The sequence below is a fragment of the Meriones unguiculatus genome, chromosome 20 (genome assembly GCF_030254825.1).
Source record: "Meriones unguiculatus strain TT.TT164.6M chromosome 20, Bangor_MerUng_6.1, whole genome shotgun sequence".
Classification (NCBI taxonomy): Eukaryota; Metazoa; Chordata; class Mammalia; order Rodentia; family Muridae; genus Meriones; species Meriones unguiculatus.
The window spans coordinates 34703252-34730692 of record NC_083367.1 but is presented as its reverse complement, the minus strand read 5'-3'; the positions used below and the strand labels follow the sequence as shown (position 1 = coordinate 34730692).

The 27441-nt window shown below is 39.0% G+C and overlaps 1 protein-coding gene across 1 annotated transcript in view; it reads right to left on the bottom strand.

Annotated features, from left to right (window-relative positions):
- Positions 1 to 27441, bottom strand: part of Tbc1d32 (TBC1 domain family member 32) — a 223224-nt gene that overhangs the window by 189261 nt on the left and 6522 nt on the right. Inside the window, exons 3-4 of the mRNA XM_060373683.1 lie at positions 19414 to 19591; positions 5500 to 5568 (exon numbers count right to left, since the gene is read on the bottom strand). Coding sequence (XP_060229666.1) covers positions 5500 to 5568; positions 19414 to 19591 — 247 coding nt within the window. The remainder of the gene's footprint in view (positions 1 to 5499; positions 5569 to 19413; positions 19592 to 27441) is intronic.

Sequence of the window (27441 nt, the reverse complement as noted above, 5' to 3'; positions counted from 1 at the left end):
AGAGATTTGGGCACATAGGGTCTGGCAGGGTTGAGAGGGAGCTCATAGAAGGTGGAGTGAGTAATCAAAAAATATTAAATACATGTATGAAATTGTCAAAGAACAAAATCCATTAATAAAAACTTTTTAAAAATTTAAGGAAATTCAATTTTGTGACACAAACTTTGAGATCCTCACTACGGATGAATCTCACAAAAACTGATTTACTAGGCTATAACACTAGATATAGTTCCTCTCAAAGAAATCTGTATTTCAAGTTGACAAAAATGAATGTGAGCCATTTTAGGGAGAGATACAAGAAAAAGGATTGAGAGTAACCAGTAGATACTGCATTCACATATAAGAAAATATGACCAGTGTTGTTTAAGTGAAGCAGCAAAGGAAACATGTCAGAAACACTGGGGAAATTTTATAAACATAATTAAGATTAATCATTTTAAGAGAAAGATTTCCTTATTATATATAAAGGCTATCATTTTCCTTGTCTGTCTATGCATTAAGCTCCACTATTCCTGATTTTTCTATTTCCATATGCTCTCTGGCTCTTGTAAAACACGCATTTCCAAAATAATTTATCTGATTTGCAGTGGTGGTTTGAATGAGAATGGCCCCTGTAAGCTCATGTACTTGAATTCTTGTTTTCCAATTGGTGGAACTGTTTGGGAAGGATTAGATGTGACCTTGTTGGACGAATGTGTCACTAGAGGTGGGCTTTAAGATTTCAAAAAAATCCCTGTGGTTCCCAGGGCTCTCTCCCTCTGCTTTGTGGTTATGGACTGAAATGTGATATCTCAGGTATTCCTGTACTCTGTCTGTGGACTCTAACCCTCTGAAACCATAAGCCCAATTAAATGCTTCCCTTTATATGTTGTACCGGTCTTGGCGTGTTAACACAGCAATAGAAAAGTAACTACAACACCTGTCTTCCATTCTCACTGTAGCCTTTTGGAACCTAACAAATGCTAATTTTTTTTTTCTTTTTTGAGTTGGCTTGGGCAAGTGGCTTTATTTACTTATTTCTTTTTTTTAACTTTTTTTTATTTTTTATTAATTACACTTTATTCATTTTGTATCCCCCCATAAGCCCCTCCTTCCTTCCCTTCCGATCCCACCCTCCCTCCCCTTTGTGCATGCATGCCTCTCCTGCTAATTTTAATTTTACGTTAGTCTTATGAGTTTTTCTTCTTGAGTAAATTTCTTTTTTATCTATTCTTTTACATTGCTATACTTTTAAAAGCTCTGTTCCCCTTTATCCTCTTACTTTAATAAAATTTCTTTCTACCAACTAACAATATAAGGATGAAACTCCCTCACTAGACTTTAGAGTCTTCACATGGCTCTGGTCCCAGCAAATAGCTCAAATAAACCTCTCTTCCTTCTCTTTACTAACATATTTCTAAAAAATGAAGCCATGTTAAATTCCCTTTAATAAACAAAGAACAAGTTTATTTCTTCCAATGAAATAATGTGAAATATGCAATTAGGAACACTGTTAAAAGTAAATGATTACTATGTTATCACTTTTGAAAAAAATCAGTTTCTGATTCAAACTGGCTTTCTAATAAAACAAAATATCAAGAATAGTAATTCTTAAAATCTCTCAAAATATGAACAAGCATAATTTAGTATTTTTAAAAGGTTTTTCATGATATTATTTATTTATTTGCCGTGTGAAAGTGAATGTGGATGTGGGAGGGAGCACATGTGAGGTCAGAAGACTTGCAGGCATCAGTTGCTTTTTCCACCATTTGGGTCCCAGGAACTGAACTCAGATCTTCAGACTTGGTGACAAACATTTCACCTGTCCATCCATCTTGCTGCCCCACACTCTTTTGTTTTCCTAATACATTGTTAAAGTTTCAAGTAGAAAAGTTGGTGAGATGTTTGTTGAATATCAGTTGCAAGAAGACTTATGGAGTCAATTAACCAGGGCCTGGGGGATGGGGGGTCGCTGTGGAGACTGATGGCACCAACCAGGGACCATGGATGGACTAGCCCTAGGCCGCCTACACAGATAAAGTCAATGGATAGCTCGGTCCTCATGTGGGTGCCCTAGTAAGGGGAAAGGGGGCTGACTCTGACATGGACTCTGTTGCCTGCTTTTTGATCACTTTCTCCTGGCGGGGCTGGCTCACCAGGCCAGGGAGGGAGAGGATGCGCTCAGTCCTAATGCGACTTGATATGCTGGAGTAGGGAGTGTTCCCCTGCTCTGAGGAGTAGGTGACAGGGAGATAGGGAAAACATGGAGGGAAGGAGGCCACAACCAGGATATAAAATGAATAAGTAAAAATTAAAATTAGAAAAAAACAACAAAACACAAAACATCAGTTGCAGGAAAAAAGTTGGTGAGATCTATTGTACGACACAATTTGTACTTATCATGTGTTATAATACTAAAAATTTGTCAGGTAAGAATATAAGCCACTCAGAATCAAAAAAAAAATTTAAAGGCTAAGTATGGGCAGTAATATATATGTTTATTAGCTCAACTTAGTCACTACCCATTATATACATATTTCAAGACATTATACATGATAATTACCATGTTATCTGTTAAAATAGTCTTTAGTCTTTAAGTAGTTGGCCACATTTTCTAAAAATGAAACAAACAATGGATTTTTTAACAATGAAATATTGAAGGAGATAACACATAGCTTTACCCCTTTTGATCATGAAGAAAAGAAGAGACGAAATCAAGGAAGTGACTACATGAGCAAGATGTGAGTGTCCATTTCAGACAGAAAAGTTAATCAAGATTACCAACTCAGGACTGCTTATAATAATAAAGCCCTATCGTCTACAAAACGAGAACTAAAAAGAAAGAGGGAATATATATACTCACTCATATAGACATACAACATAGGACAAACCCACTATAACCTGTGCATCTAAAGAAACTAAGCAAGAGAGAGGACCCTAACTAAAATGTCCAATCCCCATCCGGAAAGGCAAAGAGGATGGACATCAGAAGAAGAAAACAGGAAACAACCTAGGAACCTACCACAGAGGGCCTCTTAAACCCTCTGCCCTACAGACTATCAAAGCAGATGCTGAGCCTGATGGGCAACTGTTGGGCAGAGTGAATGAAATTTTATCTAAGAACTGGGAAACAGTAAGAGCTGGAGAGGACAGGGTCTCCACAAGGAAAGCAACAAAACAAGAAAATTTGAACACAGGGAACTTCCCAGAGACTCATACTCCATCCAAGGTCTATTCATAGAGATAACCCAGAACCCCTGCACAGATTTAGCCCAGGGAAGTTCAGAGTCCAATTGGGTTACATAGTAATGTGAAGAGGGACTGCCTCTGACATAATCTGATTGGCCTGCTCTTTGATCACCTCCCCCTGGGGGGGAGCAGCCTTACCAGGCCATAGTAGAGGCCACTTTTGATGTGAACTGATGGACTAAGATCAGAAAGGAGAGGAGAACCTCCCCTATCAGTGGACTTGGGGAGTGTCATGCATGCAGAGGGAAGGGGGGGGTGGGATTGGGAGGGGAGGAGGGAGGGGTGGGATTGGGAGGGGAGGAGGGAGGGGTTTATAGGGGGATGCAGAATGAATAAAGTGTAATTGAGGAAAAATTTTAAAAAAAAGGGAAAAAATAATTTAAGAACCTTAAATGACTTTCAAAAGTGGAGGAAAACATGGAGTTAGTCAATTTACATGGAGCACGTCTCGCCCCTGGGGGCAATGGTCTCCTGAACCTACTCAGACCTCGGACACCACCACTGCTAGTTCTAGAACTGATGCAGGATGTTCCAACGAGGGGGTTAAGGCTTCTCATAATATTTCCTATAAGCCCACACCTGTTTGTTTATATCCCCCATTTCTATTCATTATTAGCCAGATAGAGCCAAGTAATTGTGGTGATGATACTTGCTTTTTTGCCCAATGCAGGAATGCTAGTGAATTTAGGTATGCCCTGGTTACTCGCATGCCTCGCTGGGTGCCTGTGCCCGTTGATGCCCCTCACACTATGACTCTCTTCAGACAGAAAAGGGATCTTGGAACTAAAGCCGCCATTGTTACTGCCATCTCATTGGCGGCTGTTGGAGCTACCACCGCGGCATTAGGCATGAGTCATACTGTGCAGACTGCTCAGACCCTGAATAATCTTTTAGCCAATGTAGCTCATGCCTTAGATGTACAAAAAGGAATTAATACTCAACTAAAAGGAGGCTTGATGGTGTTCAATCAGAGGATTGACCTCGTGCAGGAGCAAATTGATACCCTATGGCAAATCGCTCAACTTGGCTGTCAATGAAAGTATGCTGGACTTTATGTCACTAGCATACAACATGAGAATTTTTCCTGTGCTGCAAATCTGTCTAAACAATTGTCTAGCTATATTTTAGGTAATTGGACTGGAGAATTCGATTCTACGATGGAGCGGCTGAGAGTGGCCATTATCACGGTAAATTCTACCAGAGTGGACGCAGGACTAGCCACAGGATTATCACCATGGATTGCTGAAGCCATGAATCATCTGAAGGAATGAGCGGGCATGGGAGCGTTAGCAGGCCTTCTGGTGTTGGTCTCCTTGGTTTGCCTGTGGTGTATATGCAAGATTAGAGTCTCACAACAGCTTAATGCAGCCATGATCATTCAGGCCTTTACAGCCATTGAAGCAGGACAGTCTCCCCAATCATGGTTGGCTACCATAAAAAGCGAAAATGTTATGCTCAGGATGCAAGGCTAAGCACTGCACTCAGGGTCAGCCGCTTTCGACCCAGAGAAGAGCATGTCTGACTGCATGTGGGTTGATGCCCCAGGTCCCACCTCTGAGCAAAAGGTATCGGACGGGTCTGATGCTCTTTGGGTGGATGACACCTAAATGAACATTGGTACAAAGTCCCAATTTATTTCTAATATCAGAGATCAGACCTCTACTCTTGCCTGATGCATCTAAAACAAAAAGGGGGAACTGTAGAGAGCTGCGTAATGCCAGGCCTTAAAGATGGAGCTGGTTTCTGCCTTCCACCATCCCGATGATGAGTGCTCTCTGTCACGAACAACTCCACATTTGGCTAAGGCTGAGGATCTGGCTTGCTTCCATGTATGTGGACCTATCTGCATTGCCCACGTGGCACGCTGGGGTTGGCTAGCCAGAGGCTATTTTAGCTGTGGGCTGGCTTTCCCCAGGGTCAGATGATTGTTCAAGGTTCCCGAATAAACTGCATTGAAAAAAAATAAAAACTAAGAAAATAAAAAAGCAAGGAAAAAAAAAAAAAGAAGAAGAACATAGTGAAAGCAATGACTCAAGATCTAGGGAATTGGGGTTGTAATCCTCTGAACTGTCCCTGGACCTTGAACAGATATATTAATATCTTAATATCTGTGTTCTGTGTTCTGCTACTTTGCTATATAACCAAATAAACAAATCCCCCCAAAAAAAAGAAAGAAAGAAAGAGGGAAAACCACCTGGCTACTACTGATCACAGTCTAGACTACAAGTTCACGGTATGTGACTGAACTTGACAGCTGTCCTTTAAACTCACCTCTTTAGGTTGTCCAGGATCCAACTGATCCAAAATCAGCTGTAGTTTTCCTTGACAAAATTTGTAACTCTGTAATGAAATTGATAGGACAGACAGTTTTTAGTAGACTTCCAGAAGGACCACCATAAATGACTGTGTTAACACAACTGCAGCACAATGTCACTCTGAACAACAGAAGAGTGATCTGTCTTGGTTTGGAGAGACTTGTAACTTTGGCTTAGTACAATGTTATAGTCAGAACTAAAGTATCTTAACAGAATCTTGTACCTTCTGTACATGAAACTGTTTGCTGAGCAACCATAATGTATACAACACTATAAACTCAAAAGATATTAAAAAAATTAATACACTGTGTATGACATGACATGAATAAAATAAAAATGACCAAAGCAAACAATAGAAAAGCAGGAACAGCAAAGCCACATGGCTGCCTATCCTTCTGGGTTACCCTCTTCCCTGGGCTTTCCTTGGCCTTTATATTTGGTGACAGTTTTCTCAGTAAAGGACTCCATCTGGAAAGCAGTTTATAGTGCACCCACAGGCTCCTCCAGAGCTTTGCACAGCTGCCCACTTACCACTTACATTAAAGAAACGTGCCTTGGTGACACAATGACAATCTGCCTGCACCCTTCATGACACTGCTGCTCTCTTGACAGCATGACGTCATTGCTGACAGTTCAGAGTTGGGCAGGGGTGTTTCTCCTAACTGCACACAGTTCTGGAACTTGTCCTTTTTCACTTTAGCACCTCCATACCCAAAGAGTACCTAGCTATGGAGTTAAGTACCAAACCTTTTGTTCACTAGAAAAATTACTCTGAAGTTATGCTCTGTCCTGTTGTCTTTCTCTGGGGAAACATGGAGAGAGAACAGGCCTAGCTGCCCCACAACAGAGTCCAAAAAAATCTGAGATTGCAGATCAGACAACTTAACCTTTCTTTAAAGGCCTTCAAAACTGGGGCTGCAAATGTGGATAAGGGCGTACTTGTTGCTTTCTAAAGGATACAAGTTGGGCCCAGGTAGCTCACAACTGTTGGCAACTCCAGTTTTAAAAAACCAAAGACCCCCTCCCAACCTCCATAGATGTGTGTGTGTGTACATGCATGCATGCTTGCATAGGCTCACTTGCACACACACGTCACAGTATATACTCACACAGATACACAATTTTACACATAAAAATTAGTTTTAAAAAAGACTACAAAATGTACATTTTACCCATTTTAAAACTATAGTTTAGCTAGTTAAAAGTGAGTATACATTATTTTTTTAATTTTTATTTTAGGTTTATTTATTTTTATTTTGTATGTATAAGTGTCTTGCCTGTGTCTGTGCAATATGATGACGGTGTAGGTCAGAACAGAGCGTTAGAGTCCCTGGAATTGGAGTTTTAGATGGTTATGAACTACCATGTGGGCACTCTGTAAGAGAAACAAGTGCTCTGGACTGCTGAACCATTTCTCAAGCCACTGATGCTATTTTTAAAATATGAAAACAAAGCTCTAGCCTAAATTTCCAATTGTATTACAGCTAAATAAGATTATGAAAGATCATGACAGAATAGACACAAGTGTATAAGAAAACAGCTATCATGTTTAGTGCAAAAATACATAAACATAAATAACTTACAGAATAGAGATCTTACACAGAACCCATATAAACACACACCTTTATATATGCATGTTTGAATGTATACAACACATACATGTGTGTGTATATATATATACATATATATATGAATGACAGTATATACACTAAAACATGTGCCTATATTACTTTATATACACACTCATTAAATTGACAGGCAAGTTCATATGTTTCTTCTGCCAGGCTCTTACACCTCTCTCTTACAATTGATTTATGCTGCCATTTTTACTATATAATTTTTACCAGATTGTTATAAGTATCCAAATCTCTTACTCATTAAAAAGAAATTTTTTTTAAGTGCTGGTTAGTTTTTGCCAACATGACACAAGCAGAGGAACCTAGTTTCCTGTTCTGAGAAGAGGGAATTTCTATTACAAAGGTGCATTTTTTTTAATATAATTTTTTTATTTATTACAAGTTATAAACTTTATATCCCAGCTGTAGCCTCCACCCTCATCCCCTCCTTCACTCCCTCATCTCCTCTCATGCCCCTTCCCTAGTACACTGATAAAGGAGGTCCTCCTCCCCTTCCATCTGATCCTAGCCTATCAGGTCTCATCAGGACTGGCTGCATTGTCTTCCTCTGTGGCCTGGTAAGGCTGCCTCCTCACCTCAGTGGTTGGTGATCAACGAGCCAGCCACTGAGTTCATGTCAGAGACAGTCCCGTTCCCCTTACTAGGGAACCCACTTGGAGGCTGAGATGCCATGGGCTGCACCTGAGCAAGGGGTCTAGGTTATCTCCCTGCATGGTCCTTGTTTAGAGTATCAGTCTCAGGGAAAAAAAAAAAAAAAAAAAAAAAAAAAAAAAAACCTGAACCCAGATCTTTTTGTTCTGTTGCTCTCCTTGTGGAGCTTCTGTCCCCTCCAGGTCTTTCTATCTCTCCCGTCTTTTATAAGATTCCCTGCAGTCTTTCCAAAGTTTGGCTATGAGTCTCAGCATCTGCTTTAATACCCTGCAGGGTAGAGTCTTTCAGAGGCCCTCTGTGGTAGGCTCCTGTCTTGTTCCTTGTTTTCATCTTCTTATGATGTCTATGCAATTTTTGACTTTCTGAATGAGGACTGAGCATCTTATCCAGGGTGCTCCTTCTTGCTTAGCTTCTTTGGGTGTACAGATTTTAGTATATTTATCCTACAAGCAAGGCAGAAAGAAGCTGTACTCCATGGTTCCTGCCTCTGCTCCTGCTTGAGTCACTAACGTGACTTTCCATGATGATGGACTATGATTTGGACATGTTAGCCAAATCGACCTTTCTCTCCCCAATTGCTTTTGGTCAAAAAAGAAAACAACAACAAAAAAAGCCACGGATGCAGGATAGAAGTCATATTCAGAGCTCTAAATCCTAGCTCTCTTCTAGCCATGTCATCCTCAACTCCCATTTCTTATCCTCCATCCTGAAATCTGCCCACAGCATCACCACGTCCATCCATGGGCTAACAGAGTGCCTTGCTTTATTAAAATTTGAAAAATTTTCAAATAAACCTTACATTCCTCTGTTATCTATGTAAGATATGAAATGAACTTCAACAGTCTATTTAAAAAGAACTCTGAAAACATAGTTCACTGATTCCCACATTAATCCATTCTTATCTACAATACAGTTACACATTCCTAACAACTGTGACAAATGGTGAATGAGCAATTACTTGAACATTCTGCTACAGCTGATGAGACAACCAGTGTTATGCTAAGTTGCAGTCAATTAAAAAGATAATCCTTAGTTCTTAACAGAATTCATCTCTTTTAAGTGGTTGCTCTAACAAGACTTTGTGTTTCAGTATCTTTATGTGCAATATCCCAGACACTGAAATCTCTTGTCTTATATTTTATAAAAAACGGGAAGGCCAACCAACATTGTGCTTCCTCAGCTTCTACCCTGCTTTTTCACTACTACTCTCTGGTCAAGCGTTAATCATGAAATATGCTAGTTTGAATGGGGAAATCACCTCCACAGGCTCATGTATTTGAATACTTGGGTCCCCAGTTGGTGGAACTATTTGTCAAGAGTTAGTGAGTGTGGCATTTTTGGAGGATGTGATTCACTGCGGGTGGACTTTGAGGTTTGAAAAGCTCAGACCACTCCCAGTTAGCTCTCTCTGATTGGGCTTGTGGGTCAAAACATGAGCCACTGCTCCAGGCCCATAACTACCTGCCAGCTACTAGGACCCCTGCCATGATAGCCATGGGTTCTAACCCTCTGGAACCATGATCCCCCCAAATTAAACAATTTCTTTTATAAGCTGCCTTCATCATGGTATCTTATCATAGTAATAGATAAGTAACTAAGAAGAGGTTCCATAGCCCAGGCAGCACTTGATGGAAGTCACAGTCTGGCCAAAGCTGGACTTTGAACTCCTGATGCACCTGCATCCACTTCCCAAGTACAAGGAACACAGGCATGTGCCACCACCTGCAGTTCAGCCTCGTTGTCATTAATGTCCTGTGATCATTCATTGTAGCTAATTAACCCTCTCTCCTGCAGTGAGATTTACCCAACCATAAGTCCTTAATGAGCAAGGTGGCACACACCTGAAATCTCAGCAGCACCGAATCCATGCAGCAGGTTTGGGAGTTCAAGGTCAGCTACATGGTGAAATCCTGGCTACAAACTTAATTGACTAATTAAAAGGTGGCAATAAAAACAAGACACCAACACTCCTAATCTTTCCCCTGACAATTCTGCTTCTACTGGCACTGGAAACACCTAGTGTCACCTTCTTGCTTTCTACAGTTAAACCTCACAGATGATTCACACTACGTTAGCTCCAACACACTTTCCTATCATGAGAATCTGGCATGTTTTGCTACTTGTCATACTAGTAGCATCTGATCTGAAAAAAAACTAACTTGACTGTGTCTCGACACCTGACTTTCCACTCTAATCCCAAACACCAACTTCCAGGTAATGCCATCTTCCAAGCCATCAGAGCTTTAAAGAATAAACACACACACACACACACACACACACACACACACAGAGATATCTATGACTGATACTATCTGCACCAACTCTCAGACTTGCCAGCCATGATTATAGATCCTACTTCTGCAAGTTTATAGATCCTTACTCTAGTCCTTTCCTATTTATTACTACCAAGCCATCCCAGTCCAAATTCTCATCGGTTCTCTTAACAACAGTGACAGCCTCCTAACTTGTCTCCTGACAACTATGCCCTACGATACTCTTATACCTACAACTGAATGGAAGTCCTCCTGAAGCCACTTCTCTATAAACCTTGAAATGACTTCCCCTTGCTGGACATCAAACTGTATTTGCCCTTTCTCCCACTTTACAAAGTATATTAGAGAATATAACCTTGGGATAGAGGTGAACATCAGAAGTACAGCATTTTCCTAGCATGTGCAAAACTTTGGATACAGTTTCTAGCACTGCACATGATGCAACTTGGCCACAGAGTATACTTTGTCTCAAATATTTACTCCACATTCCAGTTTTATAGCTAGAATCTATAATTAATGATTAAAGCATAACCTTTGCCTTCCCCTCACAATCTGGCCCTCATCAACCATTCCAAACTACCCCTATAAAACCTTCTTCCAGTCTTACATATAAAGTACCAACAGAATCTCATATATAACACATGTTCCATTGATTCAAAGCTTTTCTCCATTCCCATTCTGAAATATGTTTCTCTGCAGTTCTTTGAGATGAGTTGTCAAGGCAGCTCTACTGAATGGCTATGGCCCTTTTCTACTTCACAGCTCTTTTTAACCACGTGTGATTAATATTTGCACTTTTTCTGGCTTAAGCAACATAGTATACATAGTAGTTGCAGAATACACAGCTTTTAAATGAGAACACACACCAAATAGTTAATACCCCTCTCAATCCCACTGTATCAGTCTTTTTTCCCACTTTACAAAGTGTATTAGAAAAATATACCCTTGGGATAGAGGTTAAGGGCAGTAGTACAGCACATTCCTAGCACATGAAAGACTCTGGACTCAATTTCCAGTACTGCACATGCAAAGTACACATGAGTGTGCACACTCACAAGCACATACACACATAACAAAAGCATACAAGAAAAAAAGAAGAAACACAGCAAAGTCTCAATCTGCTCTCAACTCTATAAACCTCCTTTGTTTTCCCAAGCACAGCCATGTTTCTTATGAAAATAAAAATTAAATGAATTTTTTATACCATTCAGGTAAGTCTAGTGCCTGACTTCAAGCTGGCCTGTATTATGTTAAGATCTGTTTTTTGTATTATTGTTTATCACTGGATAAACATAAGTAGTCACAGTAACTAACTAGAGCATACCTAAGTTGAGCATGGAAAGTCTTCACTTCAGCACATATTTGCTGGATTTTCTGTGGGTCTAAATACTTCATGGATGCAAAACTCCTGAGGGTGTTAAGCAGTATCTATGGTTTGGTCTGAGAAATCATATGCATCTGTTGCTGGTAACAGATGTGACCATAACAACATACAGAGCTTCCAAAAGGAATTGAGACATATTTATAAGGCAGAAACTTAACACCATTTCTAAGCATAGTATAAAAGAGAAAAGCAAGAACAAAAGATGGCCAGAACTGTTTTCACATATTTATAGTGCTTTAGAGTGACTGTCCTCGGCTGTGCTTACCCGAGCTTATGTTGTTACCTGCTTAAGGCATTAGCCCTGCCCATTGTGGCCCTCACCACTTTCAAGTAGGTGCTTTCGGGCAAATCTGCAGGGCATTTTCTTAATTGGGGGTTGATGTGGAAGGGCCCAGCCCATTATGGGCATGCCACTTCTAGGCAAGTGGACAGCTTTGAACATGAGAGGGGGCTGAGCAAGCCAGTAAACTGCATTGCTCCACAGCTTCGGTTTCAGCTCCTACCTCTAGGTCTCTTGCCTTGACTTCCCTCACTAATTAAGTATGACTGGAAAGTTGTAAGCTGAAGTAAACTCTTTCCTCCCCAAGTTGCTTTTGGTCATGGTGTTTTATCACAGCATGAGAAATCATAGCTAGGACACTGGTAAAACACTCAACCACACAAAATAAACATCTTTTTTTTTTTTTAATTCAAAAAGAAAGCTGAAGCACAGAAGAGATCGGAAGTCAAGGTCTAAATTCAGCAGTGCACAACCATGGATTATTTCAGTTTTACTTAATTCAAGATAGATTCAGAATTAGGCTCACCTGGAATGGCTTTTCGGAATTTTAGTACATTTAAAATTTTTTAATTATGCATTAACTTTGAATAAACATTGAATAAATATAAAGTAATTTCAAAACAAAGAAAAAATATTTTATTGTTTTCAAATCTTAAGCTTACTCTAAAATTTCCTAGGTGATTTAGTTACACTGATAAAAAAAAATTGAGTTTTAGTTAGGGTCCTCTCTCTTGCTTAGTTTCTTTAGATGCACAGATTTTAGTGGGTTTGTCCTATGTTGTATGTCTATATGACTGAGTATATACCGTGTGTGTCTATTTGCTTCTGGGACAACTCACTCAGGATGATCCTTTCCAGGTCCCACCATTTACCTGCAAATTTCAAGATTTCCTAACTAAAACTGCTCAATCCCCATCCTGAAAGGCAAAGAGGATGACATCAGAAGAAAAAGAAAACAGGAAACAACCTAGGAACCGGCTACAGAGGGCCTCTGAAAGCCAGAAGAAGAAAACAGGAAACAAACTAGGAACCTACCACAGAGGGCCTCTGAAAGCCTCTGCCCTGCAGACTATCAAAGCAGATGCTGAGCCTGATGGCCAATTGTCGGACAGAGTGAATGGAATTTTATGTAAGAAGAGGGAAATAGTAAGAGCTGGAGAGGACAGGGTCTCCACAAGGAGAGCAACAGAACAAGAAAATTTGAACACAGGGAACTTCCCAGAGACTCATACTCCAACCAAGGAATATTCATGGAGATAACCTAGAACCCCTGCACAGATATGGCAGTTCAGTGTCCAAGTGGGTTACATAGTAATGGGAAGTGGGACTGCCTCTGACATAATCTGATTGGCCTACTCTTTGATCACCTCCCCCTGAGGGGGGAGCAGCCTTACCAGGCCACAGTAGAGGACAATGCAGCCACTTTTGATGAGAACTGATAGACTAAGATCAGAAAGGAGAGGAGAACCTCCCCTATCAGTGGACTTGGGGAGGGGCATGCATGCAGAAAGGGGAGGGAGGGTGGGATCGGGAGGGGAGGAGGGAGGGGCTTATGGGGGGATACAAAATGAATAAAGTGTAATTAATAAAAAATTTAAAAAACACAAACTGAAAAAAAATTGCACATTTGCTACATTTAAAAATTATAAAGTCTATTAACATTTTAAGTTATGAAGCGCTGAAGTATTCATTAAAAAATAATAATAGCATGGTTAATCAAAGTAATTACTTTAAGTTTCTGGTCAAAATTGTCTCCTCAGAGGAAATAATATCAAACCAAGCAAAAAGGTAAACACAAGCATACCCAGGTTTTCTTCCGAACTATTTTCCCCCTCAGAACGGACAATACTATTACTCTCAAATATATCTGGGCACAGGGTCTTTTCTGAGACTGACACTCAACCAAAGATCATGAGTGGATATAACCTAGAACCTCTGCTCGAATGTAGCCCATGATAGCTCAGTAACCAACTGGTTTCCCATAGTAAGGGGAAGAAGGACTATCTCTAACAGGAACTCAATGGCTGGCTCTTTGACCTCCCCACCTCCCAAGGGAGGAGCAGTTCTGCTAGGCCACAGAGGAGGACTTTGCAGCCAGTCCTGAAGATACTTGACAAAAAAAGAGTCATATGAAAGGGGAGGAGGTCCTCCTCTATCAGTGAATTTGGAAAGGGGCAGGGAGGAGATGAGGGAGGGAGGGATTGGGGAGGGAATGAGGGAGTGGGATACAGCTGGGACACAGAGTTAACAAAATGTAACTAATAAGAAAAATTTAAAAAAAAAAAGTCTCAACCATCTTCCTCTTTCACCTCTGTATCTTTAAGATTTTGGGCTCCTGTTTTTCTCTGCTTACACAACAATCAGAAAACAATAAACTCTTATCAACTACAACAACCACTGATGGAGGTATCTACCACATTTCAGCTGTGCTACAACTAACCTTACTGTTCTGATGAGGCTAAAAACTGTGACTGCAATCCCCATGTCTTCATGGAATCCTCACCATGAAGACTCACTGCAGACTCAGCTGAGACTCACTGCAGAGTCTCAGGGATTTTAGAAAAGGCCAGAAAGGGGGCTAAGGTTGAGATATTAAATTCTGAGGGGTTGTGGGAAAATAATAATAATACATTAGGATAATTGATAGCCCATATTCTGAAAAATGGGAAAAAGGCAATGTGCCTAGTATAGGAAGAAAATTACAAATTTCTAACTGGAAGAACTCAAATCCAAGCAATAAATAAAGCTTAAGCTGTTCCCAGAAAAAAAGAAACCATTATCTTGTATTTTTCAGCTCCTGGAGCCTGAGTTTCCTGGCCGTGGCCTACTTCATCTTCAAACCAGCAGTCACATTAGTCCAACAGCCCTGAAAGACTGGACAGCACAGTCTCTACCTTGAGCAGCTTGGGCTTTTCTCACCTAAACCCTAGTGCTGAGGAACCCGGTGCACTTTTCAACATGAAGATGGTATAATAACATCAGTAAGCCCTAACTGCCCCAGGTCCCTCGGTCAGAGGTTCTAACAATTATCACATGGACATCTTACAGAGGACAATTACTCTGCCTGCCACAAGAAACAAAGGATGGCTCATCAGCAAGAGAACTTTCTTATTAAGTGAAGAAGAAGCTAATTCTTTAAGCAGGTAACAATGTAAGAGCAAAAGGCGACAATTACTATACAACACCTTCTTCATATAAACTGTGCCTCCTGGGTTAGAGTTCCTTTAAGAAAACAGCTAGCCCAGTACACAGCATTATAACACTTGATCTGTACTATGTTAAATAGGAAGGGGGGCGGAGAAGACGGCAGAAGAGAAAGAGCATTAATTGTGAAATCTTAATATATATTGGAGGAAGCATCCTAATTTCCCAGCAGGAAATGACCCGACATAAAACTCTTCCATTGCTCTGCTCAAAATTATGGTAAAAAGTATTTTCCCTTGTTTATTCTTCAATGTCTCCAAATTTCCTATACTAATAATAGTCTTCATTTTTTAAGTAAGAGATTAAATCCAGATTAATCCAGATATGATCAAGTTACAATATTTCAAGTTACAAACAGTAACGAAATACAACAGTAATGTTGTATTCATAAAAATACGATCTTCAGAATGAATAAATGACCTACAGGATGTGAGACAATCTGTCATTTATGCATTAAACAGGGGATTAATGTCTGAAATTAATTTAAGTGAAAAATTAAACACACACAAAATCACCCAATCAATAAATGAGTAAATAAACCAAATAAATAGTTCTCAATAAAAGAAATATAAATGGCAAATAAACATTATAAATAATGTTCAATATCCTTAGCTGTCATAAAAATACAATTTAAAACTACTTTGAGCCATTGTATGGTTAACCCAATCAGAATAGTTACAATCAAAGAAACAAAGGCTGTTGAGGTTATGGGGAAAGAGATCCTTTACATAGCTGGTAGAAATGTAAATGAAAGCAGCCACTATGGAAATCCATATCGATGTCCCTGAAAAAACTGAAAATGAAACTATGATATGTCCCAACTATACCACTTCTAGGTATATTATATATTCAAGAACTTTAGAGATATTTGTACATGAATGCTTATCGTTGCTCTATTTTAATAACTAAGAAATGGCATCACATTGGATGTCTATTAAAAGATTAATGGATAAAAGAAATTAGTGTGTGTGTGTGTGTGTGTATACAAATGTAATGTGTGGCATTTGTCATTCCGAATCTGGCTGAATAAAATGCCATTATATATATATATATATATGTATATGTATATGTATATTTATATGTATATATATTTATATATGTATATTTATATGTATATATTTATATATATGTATATATCTGTATATATCATACATATTTTTATATATTACATATATATGTATAATGGAATTTTATTCAGCTATAAAGAATAAATAAATAAACACTGAAGAAAGTGCATAGTGCTGAAGGTCATTGTGTTAAGAAAGATAGGCCAGATTGGAATGATAAATGCCACACTTGCATTTACAAAATCTAGATGTAATGTGTACGTGCACGAAGGTGATGGAAGTGGAAGAATGGAAGGGACAAGCAAGAGAAAGACATAGAGAAGGCTAAGAGAGTAGAAGATGGGGGTGAATGTGAATAAAAGCAAAGTATAATGATATAAGTATACGAAAACGTCATAATGAAACCCATTACTCATGTTAGAAATTTTAATTATAGAAAAGAAAAATCCAGATACATTGTTTTCAGCCCAGAGCAAGTACTGATTTTGAAGTATCAATGAGAATGACAGTATTCAGTGGAGTTGTTACAAGGCAAAGAGTCCCTCTTCTTGCCACCATAACAAAGAACCCAGTGTCCAGCAGCAAGCAGTGAGTATTAGAAACAGCTCTACTACAGTGAGCTGGCTGATGCCAAGGTACAAGCTAGTCTTAAAAGACTTCAGACTAGTAAATAGCTTCTCACAGACAGAGGTTTTATAGTCAAATGATGAGCCTCTGATCCTAGCCCCTGAGAAAGAGATACTTCTAAGTTCTGCAAGCACCAGCAGCAAAGATCATCGTTTCCTTGGCCTGTTGTTGGCACTGATTTGCAAGTCAACATGCAGTCCCCGACATATACACACTGGATGGACCAGGGCAGGGAGCTACTCTGTGGTCCTCCCACTGGTCACATCAGCCTCACAGTCATGAAAGAAAACACTGCAGCTGATAGTTAGGGAATACTGGGGACAGATCCTTTTCAGAGTGATCCTGAACTGGATCAGCTACCTATTAAAGCATCTCTTTACTCAGCAAAGACATACCCACACACCTCTGCGAGCGAGTCTGAAAGAGCTATCTGGATGCTCTAACAGTATACTTGTTTCAGAAAATCCAGGCATCCCATAATGACTTCATGAACAGAGTTCACTTGCAACTCAATTAAACTCTTCTGAAACAGTTATACTCATAAGGAAGATGCTAGATATTTAAGTATTGCCTGTGTACATCCCAAAGGAAGCCACAGATCTGAAGGCACAGTTTCATCTCAAGAATCCAAACAAAACAAAATTTAAATACAAAGATAATCTGAAATTATGACTTCATTTACTCAAAACCTGAAAGTTCTGTTATTCTTCTAATCACTAAAACTAACTTACCGTTTTGGAATTAGCAACTGATGAAATCCTACCTACTAGATTAAGCTCAAGTAGACCAGAATACTTTCATCTGGGTAGATATATTAACAATGTTTCCTTTTTCTTCTTCTCTTGTGTTTCAGTGTATTAAAAGGGTTCATTAAATAAGTAATAGCATTCAGTGGTGAGCTCCTGAGTCCTAAGATGAAGGTTTCTGTCTTTTAATTTCTGAAGATGCTTGGTCAATCAGTTAAGCTAAGGCCAAGGATGCAGTAGGGTTGTCTTTTTCCCAAGTGCCCATCAAGAGATTATTACAGGCTATAATGTGGGAACCTCCCAGTCCCTATCAGTCAGTCTGACTTGTGGGGTTTACTGCTTGACACGGTCTCTCCTGACCAGTGATGTAATGGCGATTAAGCACAGCAATATAGGTCTGCAGTGACCACTTTCACAGTCACCACCATGCAACATTGCAGTCCCAACTGTGGTCACTGTGCATCTACTTTTCGTGTCTTAGCCAAACTCCTCGAGTCAAGTTTTGAAAGATACTTTGTGATTATGCCCTTCTTTCTCTGTGGTGCTAGAAGTAAAGCCCAGGCCCCGAGACAAGCAAAGAAGCAATCTGTCTCCATGGCAAAATGGCCAGGGAGGCTTTTCGCAGGTGGAAGTTTGTTGACAAATGATGCAGAGCTGATCCTACAGACCAAGAGTTGCTTTTCAGTTCTGGAAATCTCAAAAACAAAATCATCACAAGCAGGCAGACAGACAGACTGACAGTGTTTGGGCAGAAGTCTGTCAGGGGGCTCCTGGCACATGTCCAGCTGGTTTCCGTTGTCTTCTATTAGGATTAATCTAATCTTAAACCTATCTTTTTCCTAGTTCACCTGTAATCAAATGACAAGTATTTCTACTTATGTTCTGGTTAGAGGAAAGGAACGATCTCTATCCCATTTTCTGTTGGTGTGACAAAATATCCTGATATAAAGCAACTTAGAAGAGAAATCACTTGAGCTTACAATTACAGGTTATAGTCCATCACAGAGGGGAGTCACAAAGCAGGGATTTGAACTGTTGGTCATATCACACACAGAGTCGAGAGCAGAAAGGAGGAAGGATGCATGCTTCCTTGTGCTCAGGTTACTATCTCCACACTTACACAGACCAGGATCCTCTGCCTACAGAATGGCACCGTGCACAGCAGGGTGGATCTTCTAGCATCACCTAACACTAGCATTCAAGACAGTCCTCTACAGACATACCTACAAATCTCATTCAGACAATCCCAAGTAATTAAGGTTATGTCAAGCTGACATTTCAAACTGTCACAACCTCAGATTTTTCAGTTGTTTTTTGTTTGTTTGTTTGTTTGTTTGTTTCTAAGACAGGGTCTTGATATATAAGGCAGGTAGCCCCAAACTCACAATCCTCCTGCTTTAGTCTCCACAGAACAAGGGAGTTTTGAGTAATCACACCTGACTAACTAACCTCAAACTCTTTTACATTTAAAAACTTTAATGTTTGAAACTGACAATTTACAACCACTTTCATCCCAGAAAATGCACAAAATTCATAAATATTTTATCTCTATATGTCATCTATAAATTAGTTAAACTTTGGTAAAAACTGACAATACACTGTTTCAACTAAAACTTAAGATTTTTTTTCAATCCTTATTACTTTTTATTCAAAACATAATTTTCCACTTAAGAATCATCTGAGATATAATTATTCATTAAACAACATAATATAGCATTTCATGACCTAAATCCTAATAGGTCACTTTAATGTTTTGTTTTCTTTTTTTCTGCGTCTTCAAATTGGAAAAAAAATGTTCGTGAAAGCACACATTTAAGCTAGGGATTATTAAGCATTGTCTTAAGACATAACTATGAAATAACCCACCTGATTGAAGGAGGAGTCACCATGCCTATAACATTGACAGCCCTCCTGACTGAAGGAGGAAACACCATGACTATGACATAGACAGCCCCCCTGATTGAAGGAGGAGACACCATGACTATGACGGGGACAGCCCACCTGGTTGAAGGAGGAGTCACTATCAGAGCAATTGTCTGTGCAGCAGCTGCTACTCTTCTCGTTCTGCATTCTCCTCTGCCTGTCCTGACTTCGTGTCTCATCTTCTTCAAACTTGTTGATCATGGACTCTACCACCACCATCATGATGTTCTTCAGGGAGTACATCATTTCCTTATACCTTTAAAGTCAATGTAGACTTAATAAATCAACTCAAGACACTGGACTAAATTGTTCTATGAAAAAACAAAAAAAAAAAGAATATAATGCTAACAAGGAAAATCTAAGTTTCTGCTTCATAAAAAATGGAAAAACAGGCTAGTGAAATGCCAGGAGTGTACAGAGAAACCCTGTTTCAAAAAACAAAAAAATCCAAAAGCATATTATTCCTTACAGTTTTTCACTAGAAATATGAAATAATGTGGTACAAATTAGCACAGTTCTAAGTCAAGCTGTCCCAGGGACATATATTCCTGTTACTAGCAACACAATGATTGCCATACTTTCAAAAGCCAGGCTACATTACAGTTCCTTTCTGTCCCTTGTCTCATTTCTGTCTCTTCTCCACCTTCCATTCTTCATTTCTTCATATCTACTCATGTATACAGGCACCCATAGCCCCAACTGAGACATTCTACATTTTCTCAGGATCTAAGTAAAGTAGTTGGTTGGTGCTTTCAAAGAAAAGCCACAGAACCAGTTATTAGTGGTAGCAGGAAAAGGCTTCCTGGAATAAGACTTAAAACTGGAAAAATTCTAGATTTCCTCAACATTACAAGTCTACAAATGTCTCCAAAAGAGAAAACTTAATTTTTAAGGCATACTATTTCATGTGTTTGGGTGTTTTGCCTGATGTGTTCACAGAACCTCCAAGGATGGAAAGGGAGATGGGTCCCTTGGAACCAGCCTGTGCTCCGTGGTGAGTTCAAGGATGGACTGAGCTGCACAGGAATGCCCTATCAGAAGGAAGGAGGGAAGAAGGAAAGTGCCCTGGTAACCATTAAGGCATGGTGGCACAACCCTTTAATCCCAGCACCCAAGAAGCACAGAGAAGTATATCTCTGTAATTTCAACGCTAGCCTGGCCTATAAAGCAAGTTCTGGGCCAGCCAGTGCTACATAGTGAGACCCGTATCTCAAACAAACAAACAAAGAGCAGTTCTCTTCTTCTACAGTGATTGGACAGTAGCAAAGCTATGCTCTCAGCATCTTTGTAATTAGGTGTGTTCACATGTGCATCATGTTGTCTCCATTCCTTTTACATTTACAGTCTGGAGATTTAGCTGGATGTCGTGTGCCTTTAATTCTAGCCCTCCAGAGGGAGACAGAAAGATTTAGTTCAAGCTTGCTTGAAACGAAGAAAGAAGAAAGGATGAGGGAGGAAAGAAGGGAGAGATGGATGGAGGGAAGAAGAGAATGAAAGAGGGAGAGAGGGAAGAAAAGAAAGGAGGAGACAAAAGAGGAGAAGGACAGAGGAAGCAAAAGGAGGACAGTCAGACAGACAATTTGTTAATTAATAAAAAAGTGTAAAGAGTAAAACATGAGGATTATTGAACCCTAGAAGATCTCCAATTTCCATTTGAATATAACTGTTTCTAGCAGAAATATTTTTAAAGACTACCATGAATTCTTCTACAGGAACTACCATGAAAATGGTCAGAAGGGAAAATAAGAGCAGTGATCATTTAAAAATCTACATAGCTCATTGAACTGGAATGCAAAAGCAGCTACTATAGCTTTTAGAAAGCAAATGGAAGCAGATACACACTATGGATGCTACCCATAGCCAACTATAATGGTTTAAAGAAATATTCAAATAAAAACTAGGGAAATAAAAAGCACCAAAAATGAAAATCAGATTAACAATGAAAATCTGCCTAAATGTTTCCAAATTCATTAAATAATGTAAAACACCTAAAAGGAAGATCTTCTATGTGCCAATATTGAAGAAATAAACATCAAAATGTTTAATTAGTGAGATGGCTTGTAATTATTACAATAAAAATGTTCTGTTGCCCCATGAGCTCTAAGTAATTTCTCAAGAACTATAAAAAATTACTTTTAAGGGATAACTCTGTACAACTTAAAATCTGTCATCCACAGTTCAAAAAGCACCAAGACAAACCTTCATTAAGTCCTTTTAAGTTTTTGTGAAGTAGTTATTAGTTTTAAATGTTATGCATGGATGAACTAAAGTAGAAAAATTTAAATAGCTTGCCCACAGATGTTTTTAAGTAATTTCCTAATAGTGTCATATAAAACTCTGCACTAATCATTAAAAGGCTTCTGCTGTCTGACAAATTTTAGTATTGTTTTTGGAATAAGCTGCTAAAAACAGACTACTAGGTATTAAAATATTGTCCAAAGATTGACAGAACTCTTTTATTTTCTCTATATTTTAAGAAATATGGTTCTCTAAATTTTTAATAAATATAGAGAAAAAAATTCCTATATTTTTAAGAAAATTTAACTCATGGGCTTTACTCCATATGTTAATAGTTTGAAATCCCTATTAATATCTATACAGTGCCTTTTTTCCCAACGAGTAACAACAACATATATTACTTTTCACAAAAGAACTCATGTCCAGACTAACTTTTTATATTTAATTTAAAAAGACCTGAGAGACTACGATCAGAAGGAAGTAGAGGAGGATGTCCCCTATCAGTGGACTTGGGAGGGGAGAAGAGAGGGAGCTACAGGGGGGATACAAAGTGAATAAAGTGTAATTAATAAAAATTAAAATAAATTTAAAAAATTATAAAAAAATAAATAAATTAGACTTAATGCTTTACAATGCAGTATATAATAAATACTCAAGTACAAATTCTAATATCTCTGACTCTGCAGTTGGCAAATATTATTATCTGTGATAGTTTCCATCAAAAGGACCCACAGTAGGTTCATGTATTTGAATCCATGGTTCCTAGTGAATGGAATTTTTCACAGCAATAGAAAGCAGCTAAGATGTTATTTTATTGACCTAAACTGACTTTCCATTAGATAAAATTTTACTGAAACATAGGCATATTCTTTCCATTATATATTATTTTTGGCTGTTTTCACACTGTTGATAAAACATATAGTTGGTCAATCCTAAAATGCTTATTATATGTCCCTTTATAAGAAGCACTTGCCATCCATGCTGTAAGAGATGGCAGAGTAAGACAATGAAGGGAACCTGAGACCCTGGATGAGGACACTGAACAGACCCACCACCCATTCACCACACATGTGCTCCTGAAGGAAAATTCATTTCTTTGGAGCTTGTGTTCTGATGCTTCTTTGTTATAGTTATTCATTACATATTTTTCCTAATATATTTCTTCCTTGGTATTTCCATACAGCCTTTTCCATACATCATAGCACTTATCACAGTGAACTGAAACTGTTTAGTTTCCATTTCAGAGCAGTGTCCAACTCTACTCTTTACACTATAGATTAGTGAAGGGTGGAAAATATCTTATTCATCTTTACAGTATATTATGTTGTAGTTGCTCATTCAATGTATGAACAGTACTGGACATATAAAGGAAAAAGAGGTGAGAGTTACTGCTAAAGACACTTTTGGCATCAGACTGTTTTCTTTTGCTAAAACTAAACTTGAGCTTAGGTATATTAATAAAGAAGTGTATCTTATAGTTTGAGGTGTAACAAGCTTGAACCAGTTTCTGTGCAGCTCTGGTCAAGACTTCATGGAAAACGGTGCACAAATAACAAGACCGTTTGAGAAAGGTACAATATGACAAGATCAGAGCCAGTGGGAAAGGAAGGGACAGTCTTATTTTATAACAACTCCATTGCTTTCTCCATGGTGAGCATGCAATCTTGCTCACTCTCTTACTAGAACTTATTAGAGTACAAGAACTGCCTTAATCCCCTCTGAGACATCTGTCTTCAATGACCTAATTTTCTTGTATTTACCCTCTCTTCAGGGCTCTATGACCTCCTAATTCTGCCACATTGGAGGCCACACTTCTAAGACTGTTAGAGAATAAACAACATTTAAAGAATTGTAATTTTGTAACACAGAACTGACTGTAATGGTAAATAAAACACTTTAATTTTATTAACAAATATCTATTAAGCATCTACAATATACAAAGTACTCCCTAGGCATTATGATAAAGAATTAGAAAGAAATCAGGTAAAAATGTATCTTTATAGAATACCATCCTAGGGAGGAAACACTGAAATAAGGAGATAATAGATAATAGATTTTATCCTTTTTTCCTGACAAAAGAGCTGAAAGGAAAATAAAGCAAAATAGGAAAACAACAGGAACAGGGAGAGGTTACTGGTGTAAGCCTTGGTTAAAGCCTTGAAAATAAGACAGTGGACTAAGATGCCCCCAAACTGAATGTTAAGTCATATAATCTAGGGAGAGAGCACTCCACCCAGCAAGGCAAACTGAGGGTATTCCTGGGAGATGTGCCTACTTGACTGTTTAGGAAAGAGCAAGACCAGCGTGGTAGGAGAAGTATGAGAAATGAGGTGGCAAACGGGTGAGGAGAGTGTGCAGAGAGCTGGTGGCCAGCCCTGTGGAATACGTAGATCCCTATGTTTACTCTAAAGCAGTCCTTATCAACCTTCCTAGTATTGTGACGCTTTAAAACAGTTCCTCATGTTGTGGTGACCCCAACCACAAAATTACTTTGTTGCTACTTCAAAACTGTAATTTTGCTACTGCTATGAATCGTTAAGTAAATATCTGATATGCAGGATGTCTAATATGTGACCCTGGTGAAAGGTCTGACTGGCTGAGGGGTTGTGATGAACAGGCTGAGAACCACTGCTCTGTAGAACACGAGGGACACAGCTTAGGGGTACTGTCAAGAAATCCTAAGGCAGTATTATTGTGGAGGGAGCAGCAGAACCTGGAGGAAGTGTGCTCCTAACATACCTGGCCTGCAAAAGTGCTAGGATCCAAGGGAATTACCAGAAACCCCAGAACACTGAGGCTGCAGAAAGAAGATCTCCAACTCTCCCTTCTGCCACACAGCACCATATGGAACAAGAGGGATCTGAGGACCTTGCCATTCAACTAAGCACTGATGTGTCAGCAATTCACTCTTTCTACTCCTTATTTTGTGCTATTTAATTTCCATTTTGTATATGGTTTTGCTGTTGCTCATATATTGCACAGTTAAGTTAGGGGAGTCCTCTTTATATTTCTCCACCCAGTTTATCCTTCAGATACGCCCCCCCCCACACTCCCACGTGTATTCCTACCTCTTCTTTCCTCCAATCTAGCCCCCACTCTTTTTACTTTTTAATCATAACCTCCCACAGTTATAACTATCTCTGAAGGCTATGGACCCTACCAGCAGCCCAACTTCTCCTGCATACCGAATTACCCACCTTACTGTTTTTCTTTTCAAAGTCAATCCAATACTTAATCCTTATCCTTACCTACCCTACTTCCCTCCCAAACCTAATCGTATTAACTAAAATCTTTCTAAACTCCCTATTGTTGTTGGATATTTATCCCCCACCAGTATTAAAGACAAGGGGGTGCCTAGTATTAATTGTCCAGCACAACATTTAAATAGTGGAAATATCAAACAGGCATGGCTGCTGCTGCAGTTCCTGTCCTACTTAGAGAAAAACGTAAGAGTTTCAACCAGGCACACTGAGCTCTGGTGCTGAGCAAATATTTTCTGAACTAGACACTCAATTCTACTACGTAAATGTCAAATACTTAAACTGAAAAAAAAAATATGGCTGATGCAAACAACAAATTAAGCTCAGAAATAACAGCAGTGATGGTGTGTAGTGAGAGTGAGAAGCAGTCACAGAAAGGAAATCAAAGGAATGATCACAAACACATATGTACACATGTGTGTCCAAAGAAGAAAATAGTTCCAGATTGAGAATACAAACAACTGAATGAAATAAAGGAAAAGCAAAATATCAGAGAGAAATTCAGCAAAGAGATAGAAATACTAAATAAAAATGAAAGCTAAAATGCTAAAAATGGAAGAGCTAATAAATCAAATAAAAAGCACTGTCCCACAAATAGCATAGATCAAGGAGAGGACAGAATATCTGAGCTAGAACACAGAGGTGAGAAACTGCAGCAATCAAACAAGGAAAATTATAAAATAACAGGTTCAGTAAGAATTGCAAGATATGCATGACACTCTGAAAAGACCTAATTTACAGATGATAGATATAAAATGAGAAAATTCTTATTGTACATACATACAAAATGCAAATCAAAACGACCCTGAGATTTCACCTTATACCCATCAGAATGACCAAGATGAAAAACTCAAGTGACAACACATGCTGGAGAGGTTGTGGAGAAGGGGGAACCCTCCTCCACTGCTGGTGGGAATGTAAACTGATACAACCACTTTGGAATCTGATGCTTACTCAGACAATTAGGAATAATGCTTCCTCAGGACCCAGCCATACTACTGCTAGGTATATACCCAAAGTTTGCTCAAGTACAGAACAAGGACATTTGCTCAACCATGTTTGTGGCAGCTTTATTTGTAATAGCCAGAACCTGGAAACAACCCAGATGTCCATCAATGGAGGAATGGATATAGAAATTGTGGTATTTTTACACAATAGAATACTACTCAGCAATCAAAAATGAAGAAATCATGAATTTTGCAGGCAAATGGTGGGATGTAGGAAAGATCATTCTGAGTGAAGTCTCAGAAAAGAAGAAAGACAAACATGGTATATACTCGCTTATATAGACCTACAAGATATGATAAACATAATGAAGTCTATACACCTAAAGAAGATAAATAAGAAAGCAGACACGAGGTAAGATGATCAATCCTCACTTAGAAAGACAAATGAGATGTGCATTGGATGTATGACAGGAGTCTACTGCAGAAGGCTTCTGAAAGACCCTACCAAGCAGCGTTTTAAAACAGATACTAAGACTCTGACCAAACCTTCCGCAGAAGGGGAGTTGGTGTGATGGTCAGGGGATAGGAGCCCCACAAGGACCAAATATATCTAGGCACAGGTTTTTTTTCTGAAACTGTTTCTCCAACCAAGGACCATGTATGGATATAACCTAGAACCTCTGCTCAGAGGAAGCTTGTGGTAGCTCGATAACCAATTGGTTTCCCATGGTAGGGGAGCAGGGACTGTCTCTGGCGGGAACTCATTGGCAGGCTCTTTGACCTCCCCACCTCCCAAGGGAGGAGCAGTCCTGCTAGGTAGCACGGGGGAGGGGGGGCTTTGCAGCCAGTCCTGAGGATACCTGATAAAACAGGGCCAGAGGAGAGGGGAGTAGGTCCTCCCCAAACCGTGGACTTGGAAAGGGGTAGGGAGAGGCTGAGGGAGGGATGGTAAGATTGGGAGGAAATGGGGGGCGGGATACAGCTGGGATACAGAGTTAATAAAGTGTAACTAATAATAATAAACAATAAAAAAATCTAAAAAAAAAAAAATTACAGAAAAAAAAAAAGAATCCCCAGAATTAGGAAAAGATGTGCTAACTCACACAGACATGGTGTGAATTTAGGATACTGAAATAAACAAGATGAAAAGAGAACATCTCATCATCATGTTATAGTTTGAACATTAAACATATAGAGCAAAGAAACTACTGAATGTAACAAAAGAAAAGCACCAAATCGCAAAGACAAGTCCATCAGAACAACAACAAATATCAGCTAAAACTTTAAATCAAGAAGGCTCTGGACAGATGTACTTTAAGTTCTCAAAGACAATTGCCAACCCAAATTCCTATACTAAGCAAAGCTGTTTGTCATAAGTGACAGAAAAATAAAATTCTTCTATGACAAAAATAGGCTAAAAAAAATGTTGTGACCTCTAAGACATTTCTATAGAAAACACGTAAAGGAACCCTTCTAATTGAAGAAAAAGAAAAATTATGCGCTAGCCACAGAATAAACAAGACTAGAATAATAGTTGAACAATGAGGAAGAGGAAAAGCCAACACTACAGAATGGCAGAAATCAATACACACCTTTTAGTAATATTTATGGTCTCAATTCTCTAAGCAAAAAGCAAAAAGCCATAGAATGAATCAACAATG